Raw genomic sequence first — 20486 nt, forward strand, 5'->3', positions numbered from 1 at the left:
GCAACAACTGGACCTATACCTTTCACTGTATCCCCTTGAATATTCTCCAGTATTTAACCTCATTCCAGCCCAATCTCATTGCTTAGTTCTGGAAAACCAACCCAAAACTGAGAGTATGGGTATGTATTTCCTGAGGGGAGGGAAAGCACATTTCTTTTGGAGAGGGAAGAACATGCACCGCACTTCTTATACATGCTTGTTTTCAGCAAGGTTGCCTAGCAAAAATCAACAGGCAAGACATCAAATTTAAAGCTAAGGCACCTTTGCCAAGTTCAGAAGCACAACTGTGTGATGAAGTACCCAACATTGAATGGCTGAGGAATCAAGCCTGAGCAAGAGTTCAGCAAGCTTTTATTAGGTTACTGGAACAGCAAGGGGATTACAACCTTATCTGTCCCACCTCTGCTTTGTTAGCTTCTCTAGAGAACCTGTACAGGTACCTAACACTGTGGAGCACAAGGTACTTTAAGGCTGCTACAGCTGTAACCCTGATCCTGGCTGCCACTGATAACCACACTGATGTGTACCACACTAGATCCACCTGCTTCCAGAGTTGCACATGCATGAGACTAGTCAGGCTACAGATCTTGTAAACCAGAAGAGTGACGCTTCACAAACGAGTAGACTGTGCAGTTCAACTTTTTTATTTAATAAAATCAAGAATATGCACAGCACATGCAGTGCTAGCATCTAAACTAATACAATAAGCAATTCTAAACCTACAGTGACTTGAAACTCAATTTCCACATTCAGCAAGTTTAAATCCATTCTTGCATATTGTTTTGAATCCTTGTATCTGAACTGAAAATATTGCTGGCTGATAAAACTTGCTAAAATGCACAAGTCACTGATTATGCCAATACAACAAAGATAACCACATGTTTTGAGGATTGCAATGTGCCAGACATTCACTGAAAAAAAAAAAAAAAATAAAAATAACACACAACTAAACAAAACTCACGCAACAAACATCTGAGAATCTGGACACTTCACATCAGTGTTTCGAAGTGTTTCATTAATATCTTAAGACAAGTGTATCAAAACCTTGGCATGTTCAATTTTAAGTTGCCAATTTTTTGTTTTACCTATCAGAAAGTTATGGCTACACTGCCAATGCCGGGTCTGCTTAATTTGACTTAAGAGTTTAATATGACTTAAACATTAAAAGCTCACACTACCCCGAAATATATAATTTCACGCATACGGTGACATTCAACATTCAAGTGCCAGTGTTTTTGTACTGTCTTTTGGTCAAGTTTCTTTAAACTTTCAAAGAATCACTTTTAGGCTTACAAAAATAAATATTTGTCAAAAATGTTCAATAAATATTACACAAAACTAGCAGCAAAAAGTATCTAGAAATCTGTCGTGTGCAAATAGTTTTCTTCCCAGCTATCATTCCCATGGTCCCAAATAAGTTTTAGAATCTATTTCCTTCTCCTTAAACAAGCTGCGTTCAATCTCCAAGAGACAAAATAAGATTGGAAGTTAAGGACACGCACACAAGACATATATAAAATTCTCTGAATGTGCAATAAAAGAAGTATTTTGTAAAAAGTTATGGGCAAAATGTACAAGGGCCTAAACCTAGACTTGAAATAGCACCATAACAAATGACCTCAATACTGTCAAGTGCACCTACTTAAGAAAAGTTTTAGAACAAGGCACAATACACTTGAAAAATCTATTGCACTTTAGGAGATTTTTGCCATTTTCCTGTGCCACTGTAGATTAGTTGTTAACGGTTCCGGCCACAAAATCAGCACAGAAATCCCAAGTGGCAGAGGCATTTTTCTGGTGGACAATACTTATCTTTGGCCAGATTTAGCATAAACAGACTATAAATACAATGGAAACCTATGCAACTAAAACTGACTAAAACTGCACTTTAATAGCAGAATTGAAACCTTGTGCAGTTTATGTACATTTCCAACCTCTGTGATCTCAGGTTTGCTTGTTACTCTTCTGGAGCCATTTTACAAAGTCTACAGTAAGCCAGTTTAACATCTCCACGCAGCTTGAACAGAGTAATGTGAATCTGCATTAAAATAAAGCCTGCTGCATAATTCTTCCTGTTCATACCCTCTTGACCAAAAAACATCAACACTAGCATGCGTTATTAGACCAAAAATTCAGTCAGGCCCTTAAGGAGGACCAATCACTGCCATGGTCAGCCATTCTACCATTTCAATTTCATATGGCAGGCATTTTAAAAAGTCTAAATAGATGAATTCTCCTAAAAACTATTTCAAGTTATCAGACCTTTAAACGTTCCCTGTAATGTTCTGCCCACATTTGGCTAGCTCACATTAATGATCTGCCTAAATATTGAAAAAGGAATTGCTGTATTTGCTTGCATTAACTTCAAAAACAGTGCTTTTAATGTATGCATGTATCCATACATCATCTCATCATGACTGGAATGGCTTATTAAAGGCTATCAGGTTCTAAGTACCTATCCAGGATAGAGTGAGCAAATCAGAACTTTAACTTAGTACAGTTTTGCCACATTAGAAACTAATTGCATTGATATGCTTCAAGATGTTTTTATTTTTCAAATCTGCAGATACCAAAAGCCCTAATGCAGGCTACCGCGTAAGTTTTTCTTTGTAGTATTATGGATGAATCAGTGATTCCTGTTTAAGTTGTATCACACCTGTGTGCCAAGGTTTGATTTTAGCCCAAGTTCAGTAATTTTTATTTTGTCAAAACAATTGATATCTTGAGCATTACTGAGCCAACAGGACATCAAAATAAAAGTTGTCTAAAGTTAAAGGCACAGTACATTAACAAACAAATGATCCTCAGTCACAAAATCAAAATGCAGTTTCTGGGTGGGGATGGGTGGGAGGGGAGTTAATCCTGACTACAGCAATAGAGTCTTCAAAACCACCTTCAAGATAGGGCTACTTGTTCCTTTGTTTCCATCTTGTGACCTTGAGCTCCCTTAAAAAAAATTTCAGTGGAGAATCACAGCTGGTAATGTACTGCGAGTTCTTGAAGCTACACAAGGTATAGTCTGGCTAAGTTACATGTGGTTTCCATATTAGCTTGTTTGGTAGGATATCTGCTGCAAGCAGATTCAGTTGCCCCACCAGTCAACCCCCTGGGAGTTATAGTTTCCTCCATATCCATCACTGTTGTAGAAGCCTCCATAACCACCACCTATGAAAGGCAAGAGAAAGTGATGCTTAATTAACCTGCTAAAGACTTGTGCCTTCCCAAGAAGAAAACAGCCTAGGGCACAGACAAGATGCCTACTATCTATTAAAGAAAACCCACCCAGAAGTACGGTCAAATGCTACAACATTAAACTGAAGTGCTAGAAAGACAGGTAGTATCAAATTAAGCAAACACAGGTAGCTTGCTCTAGTCTAGACCCAAGCACAAAGCTGAGACTTTGCAAAACAACAAGCACCAGCTGGCCTCATATTTAAATGTTATCTCCTTAAGTTTTACTACAGCAAGCATTGTGGATATGACTTTCAATTTGCCAGCACTGCCTACCCAATTTTTCTTACCTCCAAATCCTCTGCTGCCACTTCCTCCACTCCGGCTGCTGGTTGATCGACTGCTACTAAAGCTACTGCTACCAGAACCACTACTTGTTCGATAGTCTCTGGCACCAAATCCTCCACTGAACCTACTGCTGTATAAAGCAAGAAAACCAAGACATAAGTCAAGTCAATGGTATTTTAAGTACTGCAGACATTGAGATTTAAGTACTAAATTTCTTCAGCTCTGGTTACCAACTGCAGCTGGCCAGTAACTAGTATGTGTGTTAAGTTCAGCAAGTTTTATAAGCATTCCAATGCTATCTGGAAAGGGCATTCCAGATGGCAAAGCAAAATTATTCACACAGGGTCATACTGAACATGTCATGTTGCACTAACTGCTTTCTCAGGTCCCAGGAAGACTTGCTTCAGTGCAAGTGCTCCACATCTTTTCCAAACCTATCCTGGTATACACATGATGCATTTATGACCACCTTCCATACTGTAGAAAAGGACAACCATTTTCCAAACATACTTCTGAAGAAAAAACACACCCAAAACAACTGTAATTCAGGTGGTTGTGCCATGTTAACTACATTAAGAGGAAGGGCTGTTTCTCCCCCTAACCCATTAAGCCATTAAACACGCTTTCTATTACCAGCTTAAAAAGCATATTTTTATGTTTCCTCAAAAAGACTACCTTACAAGTGGCCTCACACCTGCTGTCCAACCCTCATGCCTTCCCCATTTTGTGTCAGGAGGTATACATTACTTCCTCCTAAACATCAAGATACCTGCTGCTGAAGGCATATTTCTAGCACATGCAGATTTGCATTACTAGTAAGTGCTTTTGAAGTTCTGAAGCCATTTTTGCTGACATCATTCTACCTCAGCTGTATCTAGTTGTCTGCTTAAGGGGAGAACCATCTTATTGCCTGGTAAGATAGAATGGAACCATTCATATCAAGCTGTCACTTCCTGATGCACTTAACTCACAGTTTAGGCTCCACTGGTTTGTCTTCCCTTTACTAGACTGAAAGCAAGTCACAGAACTGCTTCTCACAATGGATTCAGTATACCTTTAGCCAAAGTCAATACATTACCTCTTAGATCGTCCACGGCTGCCACCTCCTTTGTGATGCTGTTCATAAGCCATGTTTTCCAGCCAAGATGGTACTTCTTGCTTAGCCTCAACAAGAAGATCAAGCAAGTCCTTGGTGATGTTTATGTTCCTCTCATTGAAGAATGAGGTGGCAAGACCTGAAGTAAACATTCAGTTTTAGCCCCACGCAAGTACACTACAACACTTAAACCTATCCCACACTCCACTCGCACCTGTGACTAGAATCAGATTCATTACTGCCACACTTGAGAACACTAGAATTACCTGAAGAGAAAGCCATTTAAGACCATTCTTCCACCACAGCTAGTCACAAAACCCTTGGCTAAGCACAGGAGTCTTACAAACACAAAAGATACCAAGCTTACATGTTGTATCAGAGCTTATTACCAGCAACAAAAACACTAGCTAAAGCAACAGGTTACTTTCCACACTGACTAGACAGCATTAACCAGCTCCTGGTCACAGAAGGCAGCACATGGGCTTCTCTCAAGTTACTTACTTGGAATTTGCTGCTTAGCCAATGTAGTACAACTACCAACTTGGGTATGAAATACTGTCTATGAAAATTCTTTAACATACTTACCAAGGTTTCCTACACGGCCTGTACGACCAATACGATGTACATACTCTTCAATGTCACTTGGCAAGTCAAAGTTTATGACATGCTTTACATTTGAGATATCCAGTCCTCTTGCTGCTACCTAGTGGTTAAAGAATTAAATCAATCTTAGTCAAATTCCACAGGCCAAGTAAATGTTTACTGGCTCAAGATTCATTGATTTTACTTACTGCTGTGGCAACAAGAATTGGGCTCTTGCCCGAACGGAACTGATGCAGTGCTTCCTCTCTGTCTCTCTGAGAACGATCTCCATGTATACTTGTACAGGCATATCCTTCATGGTACAAGAAGTCCTCAAGAGCATCTGCACCCTTTTTAGTTTCCACAAACACCAGAGTCAGGGAATCCTTGCCTAACAACAATTGACACATGGGTTAGCAGACGAGCTGCGCAAATAACTTTGACTCCACATGTCGTAAAAGGCATTTTCAGTTCTCCACTCTTGTTTATTCTAAACTGAAGATACAAGAGCCCTCCCCCCCATTCCATATTATGAGAAAAGCTTATATCCACTTAAACCAGTCATCTAGCCAGTGCAATATATTCACTGCATTTGAAGGAAATACCCTTTTATTTTTATTTACCTACTCAATAGTAGTTCTTATTACTTGAGTCATTATATTTGCCTCATCAGAACTTTGCCTTATTTGCTTATCTGAGAGTGGTCTTTACCTGTGGCATTTAGCAGGTCAAGCAGAAACGATCGTTTGTCTGACTCTTCCACCCATACTACTTTCTGTGTGATATTCTCAGACGTAGAACCTACTCTGCCAACAGCCAGAAAGATGTATTCATCAAGGAAATCACGAGCAAGCATCTGAAAAAGGGAAGGTGGACATAAAGAAAAAAAAAAAAATCCAAACAGCATTTTTTTTTATGCCTTCCAGTGGTGAAATCCGGCCCTGTGAGCTCTTAAAATTTTAGAATTTTGTCAAGTACCTGGATTTCCTTGGGGAAAGTAGCACTGAACATCATGGTATGACGAACCCCCTTTGGTGGCATAGTATCTTGTTCAACAATTCGACGAATTTGAGGTTCAAACCCCATATCAAGCATTCTGTCAGCTTCATCAAGCACTAGGTACCTAAATAGTAATAAAAAAAAGCTATTCTTCAGAGCATTTTCTTTAATCTGTACGACAGTACCAAAGTTCTCAACTAAGTGTTTAAACAGTCCAAAAGCCAGAACTTGGGTCATTAAGCCCAGATTTCACTTTAGAAAGTACAGTTTCTAGCTGTCAAGACACTTGCATATGGCCAAGAACACTTTACTTACTTGCAGAAATCCAGTCCAATCTTTCCCCTCTCCATCATATCAACCAGTCGTCCTGGAGTTGCTACAAGCAAGTGACATCCACGTTCTAAGTCACGTATCTGCTGACCAATGTCTGCACCACCATATACAACGCAAGGACGAACTCTGGAACGGTATGCAAACTACAAAGCAAAGTAAATTAGCTCTAAGAAAAACTCTACTTAAGCATTTTTGTAAGGATGAACTCCTAGATATACCTTTCTTGCTTCCTCGTAGATCTGCACAGCCAGTTCTCTAGTGGGAGCCAAGACCAGTGAGATTGGATATTGCTTGCGGCGCCCATACCTCCCATTCTCCTGAAGAGTAAGAAAAAAATACTGTGAGTTCCCCAAATGCAAGAGGAAATTAGAACAGCTGTTATAGGCAATACTGAAGATGGGTCACCAAGTTCGTCTCAATAAGAAAGAAAAAGCATGACTGAGAGCCAACTTGTTTTAAGCACTGCATCCCAAGACTGCCCTACTACAGTACCTAAGATTCAGCTGTTGGTTAGTATGTTAACAGCCATAAAGCCATACAACTCTCAGGTCTACAACCTGCACTGTTATCTTTAACTTAAGCAGCTGAGAAACAGCTGTATAAAACCTGTTACTTCCTATCCTGAAGTCACTACAACATAGCCATGTGTGACCTCCTAGGTTTTCTGTAGAAAGGGAAGCATCTTTAAAGCTCAGGCAACAACAAAACCACTCATAAACAATTAGTTACAGATATCAACTCTTTAGAAAGGAAAAAGGTTTCACAGCCTGTATTTTTTCAAGGGGAATAGCTAATCTTTTAGAAAGCAAGAAGCTTACCTTCCCTACCCAAAATAATGGTGACATTTAAGACCATCTGTTGTGTTCAGCAGCAGATTATCAACATACAGGACAAAAAAACCACACTGGTCATAGCTTTTCCAAGACTGAGATTTAGATACTTGCCTTCATAGCTCTCAAGGCATCACCAGGGCCATCTGCATAGATCTGGCTCAGTATCGGCAGAAGAAATGCAGCTGTTTTCCCAGACCCTGTTAGGACACAATTCAGTATTAACAATCATTTTCAAAGCTACTGTATTATCAGCTGCAGCACTGATTTTGTACCACTAGCATATATCCAGTAGCATCTGCACTAGTATATGGATACTGTCTATGCCAATGGAATGCACTCCTTTGCCAGTAGAGTTTCTCTACAAAAGACTTGCCACTTAGCACCACAAAACCGTGACGTGAATGTGATTTAAGCCATGAACATTTCTCTAAGGGCAAACACAGTAAATGCAGTCAAGCCACATATGAGGCAGTTCCAAGAATAAAGCTAGCTGGTTTCCATCACTGCAGGTACTTCAGTATACTCTTAAGAGAACACTACTACTTACAGACTTCTCACCTGCAGCTTGAGAAATACAAGACCCTATTCCTACCAAAAACTGAATAGCAGAGTTATTAACTTACCTGTCTGAGCACAGGCCATCAAGTCTCTCTTTTCTTTAATAATAGGTATTGCATGTTTCTGGACTGGAGTAGGACGGGTGTAGCGTGTGAGCTCAATGTTCCCCATAATAATTTCTCCCATGTCAACATCACTGAACTGAAAGATATTTAAAATTAGTAGGATGAGCATCCTTCCCTTCAGCCACCATGGCACAACATTCAGTCTAAGAAGTCATCTGTAAAGTAGCTTTTGATTCATCTCTTACTATAGAGCTTGCCTACTAAGTTTACAGATACTCAAGAACAAGCTACCAAGAGTCTGGTAACTACTTAATCCAATCACGAGTGATCCTTGAAAAGCATGAAGCACAGACTACACACCACCTCCTCCAAGCACTTTTACTTCTTTTTACATGTTTACTGTTTAAAGACAAGTCAACTACAAGTGAGCTGTGTGTGTTAACTGAATATGCTTACGTAACTGCTCTTATGTCTTAGTTCATTAGATATAAACCTCCTCTGCAAAATAGCTTAGCTACAGGAAGGCAAGACAACATCTCCTTTCCTCCCTCAACTTAAGAGAGCATGACATCAAATAATAGTCACTATTAAATATATCAGCAAACCAGATTTATAAAAAACACCAAAAAAAATCAAAAAAGAACAAAAAAACCCATCCAAACAAAAAACAATCAACCAACTTACACTTTCAATATGTGGAGGACAGTTGCTGCCTGTTGCTTCAACAGGAATATCATCATATTTTTCAAAGTTAATGCCAGTATTGCTTCCTGAAAATAGCTCCCTGCAAACAGAAAAGAAAGTATTTTACTTGCTAAACATACCAACTGACTCTGTCATGTGAATTTACACTATATACATTACTTACTGTTCCAGGCGTTCACTTGGGGGAAGAGGCTTTGACCAGTCATCTTCATCTGATTTGTCAGACCACCGGCTATTTCCACCACGGTCAAATCTGCCAAAGCCACTCCTGTCATAGTCACCACCTCTTCCACGCTCTTCGTATCTAAATACAGCAAGAATGTCAGGACACCATTCCTGGGCAACAGGGTTTTTTGACATACACAAAATTAAAGTCATAATAACCTAGTAGTGTATGCTCTGTTTATCACATATACAACCATAGAACAATTTAAAGTCATCTGATTACCTGTACTTGTTTCCCCACCCATGAACTGAAAGGAGTTTAGTCCCAGCCATCAGACTAGGTCATGCATTTTGTCTTAGACAGTTGAGTCTGTCATGATTTCACAGCTTAGGTTATGTTAACACACTGAATGAATCTTTTATCAAAATTTTTATTAAGTCAAGTGTAACAAACATAAAGGATCAGTTATCTGCCAGCAGAGCTGCAACTCAAGTTACTCAGTCTTCACCACTTTTTGTAGGAAGCTCCATGTAAAACATCTTAGGAGACACTTATCTGGTACCCCCTCCCTTTCTGACCCTCATTTTACCTAGGTTCCGCACATCCAGACAAAATCCTTGAGTGCTGCAATTTGTTCCTTTATTCCCCAATCATTAATGTGACCAAAATAAATACAGTAATTACATGTCACATTATTATTTTATAAATGATCTCACCTGTACCACTGACTCAGAAGAAGAAGGTGGAAGAAGTCCTTACCTCAACTGTTAAGTTTTTGAGTCTGGTAAGTCATGTTTGAGAAAACTCTTGATACAGGACTAGCGTCACCTTTACTAGTCGATAAAGGTCACTCTCACCACACTTGTGCATACAACGCATGATGTGTGTAAGACTGATCAAGTAAGGTAGAGAACCTGCAAGAGTCTCACCCAGTTTTATTAACTACACTTCTTAAACAAGGAAAAAAGATGTTGAAATTAGGAAAAAAAAAAAATCTGTTTTCATATATTTTATATGATCCAAACAGTTCTTCACAGTTTTTTCTGGAGGTAGCCACCCATCTAGCACACTTTTGGTGAAATGTTAAGGTGAGCAAGTCATTACAGCTGCCAGTGAGCAGCTGGTGCTAGACTACAGGACACACTTTCCAACATATGCAATTTTCCCGTCCTGGAACTCATGTAGCTTTAAAAGCAAGGTTCTCTCACTTTCTCCTCCCCTCCCAGGTTCCTCCTACTTTATCCTGTCATTCAATCCTAGAACTCTACCATCAAGATTACAGATGCACTACTAGAACCGAGACAGACTTTGTACACACCACCCCAATAAGTACTTGCCTTCCTCCTCTTGATCCATTTCCACGGTCGAAGAAGCTTGATTTTGCTCCACGGTCGGACCGTGCACCAAAGCTGCTGTATGCATCCTTGTCTCTGCTAGAACTCCAGCCACCACTATCAAAACCTGGCAGAAAAGGGAATTTTAGCTATACATTACATGGTCTACTTAAGAATACTAGTTTAGTCCTTAAGGATGAATTAACTTCACATAGAGAGACTTCTGACAGAACACCAGGAGTACCATAATTAATGAATGCAGGAGAAAGTTGGTTGTAGTTTGTTTAGAAAGTAGCTAAACCCAGATTTTGGTATGAGTAACTTTCAAACCACACTAAAAATACTGGGGTACATCATCATGTCAAGAGACCTAACAACAGTTGTAATGACAGCAACCTTCAGGAAGATATAGACGTAGTTTCTCATTAGCAAAAAAAAACGGGCTGATGCTGTATTAAATTAGTATCTTCTACAAAGCCTGGAAAGTTCCAGAAAGGAGTCAAAAGCTGTTGGAACAAGTCCAGAGGAGGGCCACGAGGATGATCAGGGGACTGGAGCACCTCCCGTATGAAGACAGGCTGATAAAGTTGGGGCTGTTCAGCCTGGAGGCTGTGTGGAGACCTCATAGCAGCCTTCCAGTGTCTGAAGGGGGCCTATAAGGATGCTGGGGAGGGACTACTTCATTAGGGACTGTAGTGACAGGACAAGGGGTAACGGGTTCAAACTTAAACAGGGGAAGTTTAGATTGGATATAGGGAAGAAGTTCTTTACTGTAAGGGTGGTGAGGCACTGGAATGGGTCGCCCAAGGAAGTTGTGAATGCTCCATCCCTGGCAGTGTTCAAGTCCAGGCGGAACAGAGCCTTGGGTGACATGGTTTAGTGTGAGGTGTCCCTGACCATGGCAGGGGGATTAGAACTCGATGATCTTAAGGTCCTTTCCAACCCGAACTATTCTATGATTCTAAAATTTTATAGTCCAAATAACATACAAAAGTAAGCTTACTCATCCAGCTTGCAGCAGTTTCTGAAGCAGCTACCTTGCTGTATTTTTCTTTAAGTTAGCACAGCAAGTTTGAGACAAAGTCTTTAACAAATACATGTATATACACACCCTGCTTGACAATTTGGGCCACTAATTCACTTTGGTATTCCTATTTTGATTTTACTTGTGGATGGGCAGAGAACAACAGAGGTCCAAGCCATACAAGTCACTTCAACATAACCAGCTAGCAGAAGAAATCATGATAAAGAACAGATGGCAAAATAAATCTAAAGCAAATTCACTCAGTCAACCCATGACAGACCACAGGTTGACTTCTCTAAAGCAAATGATCACAAAACCGTACAAGAATTATCAGGAAATTCTCTAAAAACACTGAGGTGGGAAAAGGAGGGGTTGGTTAAGTAAAAGCCTGCGTATATTGAATCCAGCACACATTTCTCACCAAAGGGATAACTCTGGAGTTCAGTAAGGTAATGAACTTCCAAAGCAATTTTTTAGTTCTTGCATCGAAGAAGAATACTAGAATTGTCAATGCTTAACCTCAATCAGCATTTTAGCTTGCATTTTGTAGCATTCTTAAGTTCTAACACCTACTCCTTTACCTACTATAGATCAGATCAGACTTTAAATATCCAACAGCATGTTCCAGCAAGTTTAACAAGAAAATCACATGACAACAAGACTTAAGTGTTATCAAGTCAAGCTCATGGAAGCAGGACATTTTAAACCAGGCAGGCCTGCATACCAAGCTCCATATAAACAGAACTGACATTAAGTAATCTAAACACATTTTTATGCACACTCTTACTTCCTGCAGTTACGTACTCTTTTGTTCCCAGGTACAAAGCAGCAGATCAGTATTACAAGGACAGATCTGCAGGTATATGGAAAGAACACACTGAAGCAAGCAATGTAGGAGTTTAAAACAAATACTTCACATCCCTTAGTGTCCTTCCCCTGTCAGTACCTACTGAAAGATGCTCACTTCTTCATGAACACAGGGAGCAACTGATCTTGAAGTATCGGCCCACAGCCTTGAGGGATTTATTTGGCTGCAATTAAGCCAACTGTGCAACTTTAATGGTGTCCATTAATTACTAATACTATCATCAGCTACAGAGGAAGATGAGAATCACAAGCTAGAAACTATAAACTATATGTGTCTAGAGAACGTCTAAGGGAACACCACACAGGACAAGTAATTAAAATTTTTAAACAAAGTACATTAGTTAACACTACCACAGAACTTCACAAGGTTATGGTATGCGAGCAAGACAATTCCACTAGATTACTGAAATATGGCTCCAAATCAACTGATTTTTACATCAATGAGCATTTTATCAGGTTCTACACTTGTAAGACTGCATCAAGAGTTTTAGTGTATGGTCAAATACCACTGTTATCCAAGGTCTCCTGTTAACTCGCTGTACCTTGAAAAAAAACCTGATGCAATCCTTACAAGCTGCTCATTGGAGTATTCAGCAATACAGAACAACTTCAACACAGCCAAACAAGCAATAGTTAATTTAGATGCAAACAACAGAAGCAACCATCACTTTTATGAAAGTACAAACATGTAACAGACCCCAAACCACCCTATAAACATCTCATATTTATATCCCTGTACTGATGATACCCACTTTCCTTCTCAGTAGGGGGCCTGAACTGGAGTTGCAGCTTTTCAGTTTAGCCATCATGAACCTTGTCACAGGGAGCCATGAGAAGTTTAATGATATGATACTCAACCACATTTAAAGGAAGCTTTGAAATGTGATGTCTACCAAAGGAAGGTGTCAGCCTATGTTCTAATAATTGAACAAACCATGTGTCAAATTAGTTTCAAGACTTTTATACCTTTTTGCAAGGCGAAGCTTGAAGCTCCCAGAAAAGCCAAATAATCACATGTACAATGCACAGTATCTGAACTATGGTCTTGCACGTAATAGAGAGTGACAATCCTATACATAATAGGTCATGATATGAACTCGAGAGTTAAGACTAAAGTATCCTTCTGTATCTGTTATCCCAAAAAAAATGAACTGGAATTTAGTACAAATTACCATATAGGGAAAGGAAATGTACATATAGCAAGTGTTTACAAGCCAGCTTTAAGTTGTTCCCTGCTTTTGAGAAACCTGCAAATTCCCCTCGGATTTAGTTTGTTATTTCTGGAAAGACTGTCCACATTTGAGGTTTATGCGACTGGGAACTTCAAGAGCACTGAACTGCAGAACAATCCCTCTACTTTCCCCAAAACACTCAGCTCTGATAACAGGCTGTTGTTCATCATTTGGTGCTTCAGGCCATGCTTCTTTTAGGTTAAAAAAACACCCCCTCTTCCCCTCCCACCCAAACACCTCCCAAGACACAAATGCACATACACACTACACTAGCTTGGACACATGCAAAGACAAGACAAAAAAAAAAAAAAAAAAAAAATGGGCAAAACCCAGAAACACGAAAAACCTGATGTTTCCTCAAATGGCGTAAAATTACAATGAAACATTTTTCATCCAGTCAAATTTAAAGTTACATAGCTTCCCAAGTACTATCAGTATTTATTTCAATAGTCTCCTCCCACTCGCTCCTAATGAAGTCCTCCTGCAGTATTGAAAAGACAATCTGTGGAAGTCTACTGCTTTAGAAACAGATGAGATCAAAGCCCTTCCATACTGTGAGACTTCCAACTCCTCAAGCTGCTGCATAGCAGAAAATATTTGAGCTCCTCTGCATTACTTCAATAGATGTCAGAGGAAATGTTTCTTCAGTATCTATACAAGTCATTAGACAGTAATGCATGCTGCAACATCTGCAATCTTTGCATCTTACTTCACCAAAGTACTTCGCAAAACTTTTTCATTCTCTTCCATTCAGAAAATAAAGCGCAAGATACAAAGGCTATTTCTGAGAACCCCCATGTAAATATGACCAACATAGGTCATATGTTTCATGTTTCCTTCACCAGCACCCTGCATTTCCTTCTGAAAAAAGGACTCTCATGGACTTCCATAAAAGCTGCAAGAAGCTAAACAAAGACAGCCTTTCTTAACTGGTTTCTCATGCTCCCCAGTTAAGAGCAATTTGTGTAAACATCCATTTACAAAGTGAAACAGTGCTATGTTTATACTAAGCAACCAATTACTATAAGTTACACATCAGTCAGCAACAGAAACTGGTACTCCTTAAATCCATTAAAATTCTCAAAATTTCAGAGCTAGTCAAGCTAAGACAGGAGACTCCATCTTGATTTAGTCACCTGATTGCTTAATGAGATATAGATGGTATTTTGCCAGTCACATACTTCAGCTTAGAGTATAACTTGGTGAAGGAACCAAGAATGGCACACTAAAAGCAGAAGATTAAGTTGCAGTGTTTTGCAGAGAACAGTCAATCAGTTTGTATAACCACCTATAACAGCATTATCAAAGCCTTTAACTGTCTGTGCCTAGAGATTCAGGAGGCCAAGGATGCAAGTGATGCCCTGTATTTCTGATACATACCCTGTTTTGAAGCTTCCCTGTTCCGCAAGTGAGGAGGAATGTATCGGCCTTCTAAAGGACAAAAGAAAAGTAACATTACAAGACTGCTGCATTTCCAATTTGAGATACTAGCCCTTCAGCAAAAGCCTTTGTTAAGAACATTAAAAAAAAAAAAAAAAAATTGTCTGCCTCACAGGCTTTTACAGCATCTTTAAACAAGACCCCTTTAATACAGCAAGGCTGAACAATGCAGTGAAGATTTAAGTTCCTGCATAGTTATGCAGGTGAGGTTTGGGTTGTGGTTTGTTAGGGTTTTTTTTGTTGCTGTTTTTTAAAGACACAAGTATCTTTGCTATTTATTTGACCAAGTCATACAAGCCCTTTATAGATGTTAGAAGTGTTTATGACGAAAGCCTGTCTTCCTAGAACTCATTAAGGCGTAAGCTAGTGCCAGATATATGAGTAGCTTACAATTTTCACTGTGTCATTCAAGTACTGGCACTCACAAGTACTAATACTACCAGTATTTTTCCTTCCCCTTGAATTCAACCATCCCCTTCAGTTCAGCTCAAACCAGAAGCCACATGTAATTGCTTCTGAATAGCATTCTTCATTTACAATCCAGAAGCATCTGTCTGCTAAGCAACATCAATCAGAATGTACCAGGCACAAGCTGAATGTGAATTCCAGGAAGATTCTCGTCTTCCTAATGTATGTACTTAAGCTTTGCATTTCAGAGATTGCCGTTTCTACTCCATTAAGATTAGTATAGTTAAAAGTTATATCCAGCTAGAGTTGGACTGCTGGTATTTTGAGAAAACAGACTATTATCTTAATAGTAGTATGATCAGTAGCCTCCATTGTTTGACTAGAGGCAACAGAAAACCTTGGACAGTTAGAACAGCAGAAATTGCCTCAAATCACTTATGTACATGCCATACCACTGCTAAATTAAGTGCTCATACCTAAGTATACAGCATTTTCAAAGCAAGCATGACTGGCAACCTCCCCAGTTCTTCCCATCATCCTCTCCAAACCTTGGCTTCAGATATTCATTTCACAGCTATAAAACCCTTGTTTTCCAAATTGTGTTTGTAAAATTGAGAAATTGCATGTACTTACTGCTTGAAGAGCTTCCTTCACTCTGAGAGTCTGAGGAATTCAAGTCTAGACCAGAAAACTAAAAGAAATAAAACAAGTATCAACATGTTGTAACACAAATTTATGCTAAGATACAAAAAGCCCTTTTGCTTATCAAGAGCAAACAGTGTTCCATCAAGTTACTGCTGCAAAGAAATTTGTTTGCAGTGCCAGTTACATCTCCTGTAGACAAGAACCAAAAAGTCAGCACTCAAGCCCATACCACTTCCAAATGTCTTCATATCCATCACCACCAACCCCACGAACCACATGGGCAGCAAGCAAGACCAAACGAGTTATCTTACACTCACCAAATCAAATACCACATACTTCTACAAACACTGTATGCAGACTAAACAGACATTTCAAATATTCTTTCAGTCTACTCAAGTGCATTCTGACTGAGATCAATTTTTTTCCCACTTTAGTTCTACAGCCTAAATAATAGCAATTCAGTCAGGCACTTCACCTGCAGTTTAAAGAAGTCCTCTGAGTGTCTGCATTAATACAGGCAGAACATTACTGTCTTCATGTTTGAAGCAGCTACACTCCAAAAACATCACATGACCTTCTTCCTACAATTACTTCGGCAAACACATTTTTTGCATTTGCTTCTCTAAAACTTCATTTGCAGCCTTCATACTCACAGTAAAGTCTACCAAAACGTATTTTAGCTCAGGCACTACTGGCACATAACCCAAATGTTTTAAGTCAAACACAGTATGGACTCTTTTCAGGAAAAGGCAGCAGGCAACTCACAAAGCTTAAAGCATGAACTTATTACAGTTGTCTGCCTGCATGGCAAATTAGAAACTTACTTAGAAAAAATACGACACGTTTAAACACAATTAGATTTTACGTAATACCAATTGCACAAAACTGTCTTCAATATGACATGAATCAACCCAAAGCAAAGAAACCAAGCACTCTCCTTTTAAGTGTTCAGTTGCTTGTGGTGCCATTTAGGACACTTACACTCTGACAAATCCTCTCATGGCAGGACTTGTATTACCCTCTGCAAAGCTACTACTTAAAATCTGATCTCTAGTTGATCCAAGCATCAACATGAGCTTAACGACTGATTCTTATTTGAACAGTAAGCAAAGACTCTCCCCCAGGTGAAAGTGGCTCTCTAGGAGCAGTCAACACAAGCGATGCCTGCACCTTCTTGCACTGGACTCTCACCGTCTCCACGGCGGGGAGCAACGCTTGCCAGAACCTGCTCTCAGAGATGGCGCAGCAGCAAAGCCCAGCGCGGCCGCCATCTCAGTGCGGCGGTGCAGCCAGCACTGCGGGTTGGGATTTTCGGCGCAGCAGGGAGCAGCCGCAGCCGCCCAGCTAATCCGGCACCCGTCACGTGCTATCGGGGGAGGGGGGGAGAAAGGGGGAAGGGTGGAGGGAGGGGGAGAAATAAGGACCAGGTCCCTGACCTACTTCGCCTAAGACTCCAGAGCAGCGACCGCTCGACGCCGTCAAGGCGCCGAGGTCTAGCGCTGTCCTGCCCCGCCAGCTGCCCGCCCTGGGTCTCGCTACAACACAGAGGCCCTCTTCCCGCCCCCCCTGCTCCGGGAATTAGATAACCATCTATCCCCTCCACACTGGGCAGGGGCCTGCGCCTGACTCCGCCCCATGGGGGGGGGGGTGTGTGTGTTTGGAAGACGTAGAGATCAGGAGGAAAGGGGGAAGGGAAAAAAGAAAAAAATAAAAATAAAAAAAGGGAGGAAAAAAAAAAAAGAAGGCGGCAAATAACACCACCGTGGGCCCGGGAGCCGCCCGGACACACGCGAGCCTCATCCAAGCACAACTGCGTCACTGGGGCCCACGGGAACCGGAGGGAAGAGCGGGAAAGGCAGGCGGCCGCCCGCCGCTGACGCGGCTCGAACAAAGGCGGCCGCCAGCGCCCCCTCCGCCGTCCCCCTCCCCAGCACAAAGCGCCGGCCTCCCCCACTCCCCGCCTCGCCCCGTCACAGGCACAATGGCCGCCATTTATCGTCTTTTTCTCCCTGCCCCTCCTCCTCCTCCTTCCCCCGCCCCCCCCCACCTCCCCGTTCGAGCGCGGGGCCGTTTCGCGCCGCCGCCGCCAGGGGTCCCGGCAGTCAACGTTACCATCGTCGCTCTCAGCCACACAAAAGCCGGGCCTGGAGCGTGGCGAGAAGGCCGCGGGGGGCAGGCGCAGACCCCGGAAAGGCGATGAAGAGGGAGTCTGGTTATTTCTGCGCCCCCCGCCCGCCCCCCACCCCCCTCCTCGCCGCGGCGATGGGGCGTCCCTGAAGGAGGAAACCCAACGTGGTGCGGGGTCGCCGGGCAACGGAAACTGCGCAACAATCGAAAGCGCCACAAAACGGCCGCGCTGGGGGGCGGGGGCCACGGTGAGGTGGCCTACTAAAAATTCGACATGAGGAATGGGGGCAACCACGACGTAGCCGCCAGCTACCGAGGAGCGAAGTAAGCCCCACGCTACGAATCCAAATCATCCTGCTGCCCCTGCCTCACGTACACGGTACCTCCTCCGCGCCTCCCCTCCCGCCGCTACATTCCGGTTAACGGAGCGGCCTGCCGCCTCCCACCGGATTTCGGGCCCATGCCTCACCTGCTGGTCTAGACTGAGGGCATTTTCCACAGCCACATGACTCATAACGAGAGATCGTCTCGGGGTGCCCCGCTCCGCCTCGAGAAATTCAGACTTGCCGGGCCGGGAACTCGCCGCTAACTGCTGCTCGTTCCCTTACGGATCGCTTTCCTGACTGAGCCCCCCCCGCCTCGGACCCGGCCTTTATATAGTCCCCGCCCCCCGCCTGGCCCTGCCCGGCGGCGCGCGCTGACTTCAGCGCGCACGCTACCGCCCCTACCGGAGCGCTCCCTTCCCCCCCACTGGTACCAGCGCAATCGCGAGAGAAACCGGCCCTGCAGTGGAACTATCGCGAGATCTGAGCTGATTCCTCCCAATCCCCCCCCCCCCCCCCCCCCAAAATCGCAGCTCAGCCCTCTGGTGAAGGGCGCTGCGGAGATCTCGCGATATCTTCGGGCTAAGCGCGGCACCCGCTGGGTCCCCCGAGCTTTTGCTTGCGATACCGCGAGGTTTCCCCCCCGCCCTAACACACACATAACCGAAGGGGAGGAGGAGGGAAAAGGGACACAAAATCTCGCGAGATCAAACCCCGCTGCCTACACCTTTTGTTCGGCGTGCTCGCGAGAGCGCCGCTCGCGCGCGCCCGAGATACCTCTAGAAGGATATGGATTCTGAGTCACGTGAGCGGGCCCGGCCGGCTCCCGCCGCCATCTTGTGCACTTCCTCCCCTCCCCCCATTTCCCGCGCAGTGGCGTAGGTCTTAATGGAGGCGCGGGAAGGAGGAAGGCCCTAGTAGCGGAGTGCTGTAGGGCCCGCCTGGCTACAGGGTCGCCGAGGGCGGGAGCTGGGGCTGTGGTCAGCCAGCTCCCCCCACTGGGGGGGGGTGTGCTACTTCATCCACGAGTAAATCCCTTGTGCCTCCTCTACGTCCCTTTACGGTGCCTTTGCGGGGCACGAACTCGGGTTCCTTCCCATTACAAGCCCCAGTGTGCATCCTGGCATTAGTTTCTGCCTTTCTCAGAGGTTCTGTTATACCACCCTTTTACAGGCAGCCCCTCTGACCCACTTTGGGCCATCATAGCTGAGCTGCCCTCAACACAGGTGCAAACACGTTAACTTGTGGCTCTGGCTATGGGGCTACAAAGCAGTCCACTGTGTCTGCTGTCCAGAGACACAGCACTGTGAGCCACTCACCCCAACACACTGGCAGTCAACACTAACAGAGACATTAATTCATCATCTTTCTTTTTTTTTTCCTACAAAATAATGTTTAGTCATCAAATCTCTTGAGATGCCAGAGACGAGTGCTACTTTCCCTACAGTGACAGTTTTACCAAGTTACCCCATTACATCCACAAAAAGACCCGCTTTGGACTCATTAAAACACATGCTTACTGTTAACCTGTAAAATGCTATTCAAATAATAAGCATTAAGCTACTTCAAAAAGAGAAACACCCCCATAATCTTCCATCACATCACAGCTTGCTGACACAGAAGACACAAGCCGTTTCCTTGAATTTGGGTCAGTAAAAGTACTGACAAACATGCTTACAGAATCTGGATACCTCTGAGGCTAATAAGTCACAAGGAAAAGGATATGGGGCTCTGTTGTCCTTGGTACACACACAGTAATTATTCCTCTACTTCCCTTCTCCATAGGCTCCTGCCTTTTCCAACAAGAAAATACAAGATTCATATTCCACAAGGATGGCTAGATTCACTGTGGGATTAAAAAAAACAAGACAAAATTTTTCCATGGTATTCACACATAAAATCACCTGTCTTTACCTAGTTGCTTGTTTGGGCTTTTTTGCTGAACACAGTGTTCTTTCACAGAGCTGCCCTTAAAATTAGATCTCTAGAAGCCAAGTTCTTCCACTCCAGAAATTAAGCCCTAAAAGATACAAACACCCACAAACATATTCTTAAATAAGCCACACGTACTCCTCACAGGCAAATCAGACAGTTCTGCACAGGACAAGGTCTGCCCCTAAACAAAACATTTACCATTCTCCTGCCTTGGTTTTCCATAACGCTTCTTCAACCAGCTATACCTCCAGAGTTAAAGGTTTATATCTGTATTTCATCCCCAGGTGCACCTACT

The 20486-nt window shown here is 42.6% G+C and overlaps 1 protein-coding gene across 2 annotated transcripts; it reads right to left on the reverse strand.

Moving 5' to 3' along the window:
* Positions 1-628: 628 nt before the first annotated feature.
* On the reverse strand, positions 629-18584 carry DDX3X (DEAD-box helicase 3 X-linked). 2 transcript variants are annotated; one of them, XM_080614412.1, is made up of 17 exons: positions 18403-18584; positions 15795-15852; positions 14694-14744; positions 10194-10317; positions 8854-8994; positions 8670-8769; positions 7986-8121; positions 7474-7559; positions 6748-6846; positions 6512-6672; positions 6176-6320; positions 5909-6053; positions 5407-5588; positions 5201-5318; positions 4598-4754; positions 3522-3646; positions 629-3165 (listed from the first exon to the last, which is right to left on the reverse strand). In XM_080614412.1, the coding sequence occupies exons 1-17, from the start codon at positions 18445-18447 to the stop codon at positions 3083-3085; spliced, it is 1956 nt and encodes a 651-aa protein (XP_080470538.1). In that variant the 5' UTR covers positions 18448-18584; the 3' UTR covers positions 629-3082. The 2 variants fall into 2 exon arrangements, with proteins under 2 accessions (XP_080470538.1, XP_080470537.1); XM_080614411.1 differs by having other exon boundaries at positions 3522-3649; positions 18403-18583.
* Positions 18585-20486: the final 1902 nt, after the last annotated feature.

This window comes from Psittacula echo, assembly GCF_963264785.1.
Source record: "Psittacula echo genome assembly, chromosome: 3".
In the NCBI taxonomy this organism is placed as follows: Eukaryota; Metazoa; Chordata; class Aves; order Psittaciformes; family Psittacidae; genus Psittacula; species Psittacula echo.

What these genes read in the sequence shown, in the direction of transcription:
- DDX3X (XM_080614411.1), bottom strand. Translation starts at nt 18,447, where the DNA reads ATGAGTCATGTGGCTGTGGAAAATGCCCTCAGTCTAGACCAGCAG. An exon ending in CCAAGTGAACGCCTGGAACA is followed by an intron (nt 8,770 to 8,853) that starts GTAAGTAATGTA and finishes TTCTGTTTGCAG; the next exon opens with GGAGCTATTTTCAGGAAGCA. An exon ending in CAATTCTTGTTGCCACAGCA is followed by an intron (nt 5,319 to 5,406) that starts GTAAGTAAAATC and finishes TTTAACCACTAG; the next exon opens with GTAGCAGCAAGAGGACTGGA.